This window comes from Penaeus japonicus, unplaced genomic scaffold (assembly GCF_977035675.1).
Source record: "Penaeus japonicus unplaced genomic scaffold, GWHDUDI00000001_assembly GWHDUDI00000026, whole genome shotgun sequence".
NCBI lineage: Eukaryota > Metazoa > Arthropoda > Malacostraca > Decapoda > Penaeidae > Penaeus > Penaeus japonicus.
Window position 1 is genome coordinate 33345839 of NW_028234428.1, and position 2923 is coordinate 33348761.

General features: G+C 45.8%; 1 protein-coding gene across 1 annotated transcript; it reads right to left on the reverse strand.

Moving 5' to 3' along the window:
- Positions 1 to 339: 339 nt before the first annotated feature.
- On the reverse strand, positions 340 to 1660 carry LOC122247473 (uncharacterized). The gene is made up of 3 exons (XM_043006761.2): positions 1596 to 1660; positions 1151 to 1239; positions 340 to 1041 (listed from the first exon to the last, which is right to left on the reverse strand). The coding sequence occupies exons 1-3, from the start codon at positions 1602 to 1604 to the stop codon at positions 450 to 452; spliced, it is 690 nt and encodes a 229-aa protein (XP_042862695.2). The 5' UTR covers positions 1605 to 1660; the 3' UTR covers positions 340 to 449.
- Between the last annotated feature and the right edge of the window lie 1263 nt (positions 1661 to 2923).

Below are 2923 nucleotides of genomic sequence, written 5' to 3' on the forward strand. Positions count from 1 at the left end.
GCGAGTTTTTCCTTTCAATTTGTGGCAGTGTTTTATTAATACTTAAATCTCATGTTTTTGGTTAGATTTGTAAAAGTGAAGCTCGGTGTACCGACTATTTCTCTACGTTTCGGGACAGAGCAACCATATCAACTCCAGCGTTCTTGTAAAAGGGAGTTAAGTCTTTATTCACGTACAAGGGACGAAGAAATGGTGAAACCCGTATGATTTGCCAATCTGTTTCGTTCAGGGTTGATGTTTGGAACCGCTCCCATTCTCGGAAGAGAGACATAAACAGATTCAAACTTTGACACAAACAGTTATGGTGAAAGAGATGAAATACTTGAATGAAACAGCAAGTAGATTGACTGGTATGTTTATTCATCTGAAACATAAGTTATACTTTTTGAAAGAATTTTAGGAAAATAAAGAGAGAAGCCCGTGTTTTCGAAGCCCAGCGCGTCTCCTGCTTATTTCTCGTCGCTTGTGTCGGAGATCCTTCGGGCGGGGATCACGGTGTCCTTGTCGAGGGCGGCCAGGGAGTAGCGGAGGGGCGCCAGGCGCTGCACCGGGGCGGAGACACGGGGGGCGGAGACGCGGGGAGCGAACACGACCGAAACATCGTCATCGTCATCGTCGTCCAGCTTCACGAGGCGGGTCCTCGGCGCCTCCACCGGGATGTAGCGGGTGACCTGGGGCGTCGGAGCGACCTCGACGGCGACCGTTTGCAGCTGAGGCTGTGGGACGGGGACGACCTGGGCCGGGACGAAGCGGGTCTCCACCCGGCGGACGGGGACGACCTGCTCGGACACGAAACGAGTCTCCACCTGGCGGACGGGGACGACCTGCGCGGGGACGTAGCGGGTCCGGACCTCGGCTCGTGGGGCGCTGTAAGGGACAGCGCGCACGGGGGCAAGGCGGACGGCAGGGGCACGGGCAGGGGCAGGGGCGGGGGCGGGGGCGGAGGCTACGGCCGTCCTGGGCGCCCCGCCGACGAGGCCGAGTCCCAGCCTCTCGGCCTCGATCTCGACTTGGATCTCCTTGCCGTTGTCGTCGAAATACCTGAGCGAAGGAAGGGACTTTAGCTCGAAAGACCGACGCAGAGAAAGCGTAAACAAAAGGCAAGACAGAAGGAACATGAATGATCTCAAGGACTGCTGGAGGAACTCACTTGTAGCGAAGAGAGACGTCCCTGGCTCGGTCGCCTCCGACCAGCCTCGTGCTGCAGCTCGCCAGCCCAGCCAGCGCCAGCAGCATCAGCTGCGTGGGAGAGGGAGGAGGCTTAGCCATGGCCAAGAGTTATGTGCCACAGACTCTTATGTATATAAATAAATATATATATATATATATATATATGTATATATATATATGTATATATATGTGTATATATATATATATATATATATATATGTATATATATATATATATATATATACTGTATATATATATGGATATTGATAGATAGATGTGTGTGCCTGCATACAAACACAAACACACACACGAACAGAAAATCAATAAAAATAAAATGAATAAGATGCGTTGCACCACCCAAATCTCTAGCAATATTGACAACCGAAAAGCAGTTGCCGAACAGAAGAGCGTCTCAATGTCATTACCAGCTTCATGGTGAAGTTTTGAGGAAGAGGAGACGGCAATGAGGAGCACCTGCAACGGAGAAGGTCGGAGGCAAGTGGCAAAGATGCATCTTCGTGTCCGCCTTTTATACCCGCGAGGAGAGGCAAGGTTCCGGCCTTGAGGGGGAGGGGGGGTCCTTACCCGTGTCAGGGGCAGGGGCAGGGGTGGTAGCGGAAGGGGAGGGGGGGAGGGAGGGGAGGGTGGATGTAGGGATGGTACATGCAAAGGCAGAGTATGAATTCGGCAAGGCGGAGACACAAAGGAAAGAAGGTTGATAAAGAACGGAATTCAGGAGGTGAGGGAGGCTTGATAAAAGACACTTCAAAGTAATTACGGATATCAAAACAAACACAAAACACACACAAAAAAGAAAGAAAGCTACTCATACAACTGGAAAGAAAATAAAACACAGGATTGCACAGAAGAGGGTAAAGTAGAAGGGTAAAGGGAAGGGAGTGAAGTCTGTCTCAGGGACGTCAGCTGTTTTTTTGTTTTTTTGTTTTTTTTTTATGCAACAGATGAGTCTGGTCGTGCATGGGGTGTGGCCGAGATAACTAAATGAACTAAACAACTAAATCCGAGATGTCATATTGCTGAGACGTCGTCATGCACAGCCCTCTAAGGAATGGGAATTGCATGTAAAGTATGGAAAATACAATAAAAAATATATACTTTCATTATCAAGATTTTTATTTTTTTTCGTTTTTTTCATTTTTTTTATTTATTACTTACTTATTTATTTATTTATTTATTTATTTTAGAAACACTATCATGCCTAATTATAATCCAGTTCATGAAGTACGTGTGGCTCTTCACTGTATTTGCATGTGAGGGAAAATGACCATATCCCTTTATCTAATCTATCAAAGGACGTGTATCAACCGTTCGCGTAACTAGCCAAATGTACTAGCTATTGCACCGTGCTTGCATCCGACCACGCCCTCTAAAATACCGTAGATGTTACCGATGAAGGAGAGCGATGGGTGGCGAGTTTTCTTTGTTTTGTTTTTTGTTTTTGTTTTTTGTTATGTATGTAAAGCATGCCATATATATCCATCGACGAGGCGGTAAAACAAAACAAAACGACAGCATTAAAAGAAAAAGAAAAAGAAGAAGAAAAAAAAATAGCAATGTACCAAAGATGTTGTTATATCTATTCTCTTCTGCAGGATTTCGTTTTTTACAATTCTACTTTAATTGCACTTTCAATTAAGTATCTTGTGGATTGAAATGCTTAAAAAAGAATGAGAAGATATTTACAAAGACACGACAATATTTGAATTTGCAACTGCACTAGTCTGTCAGTCGA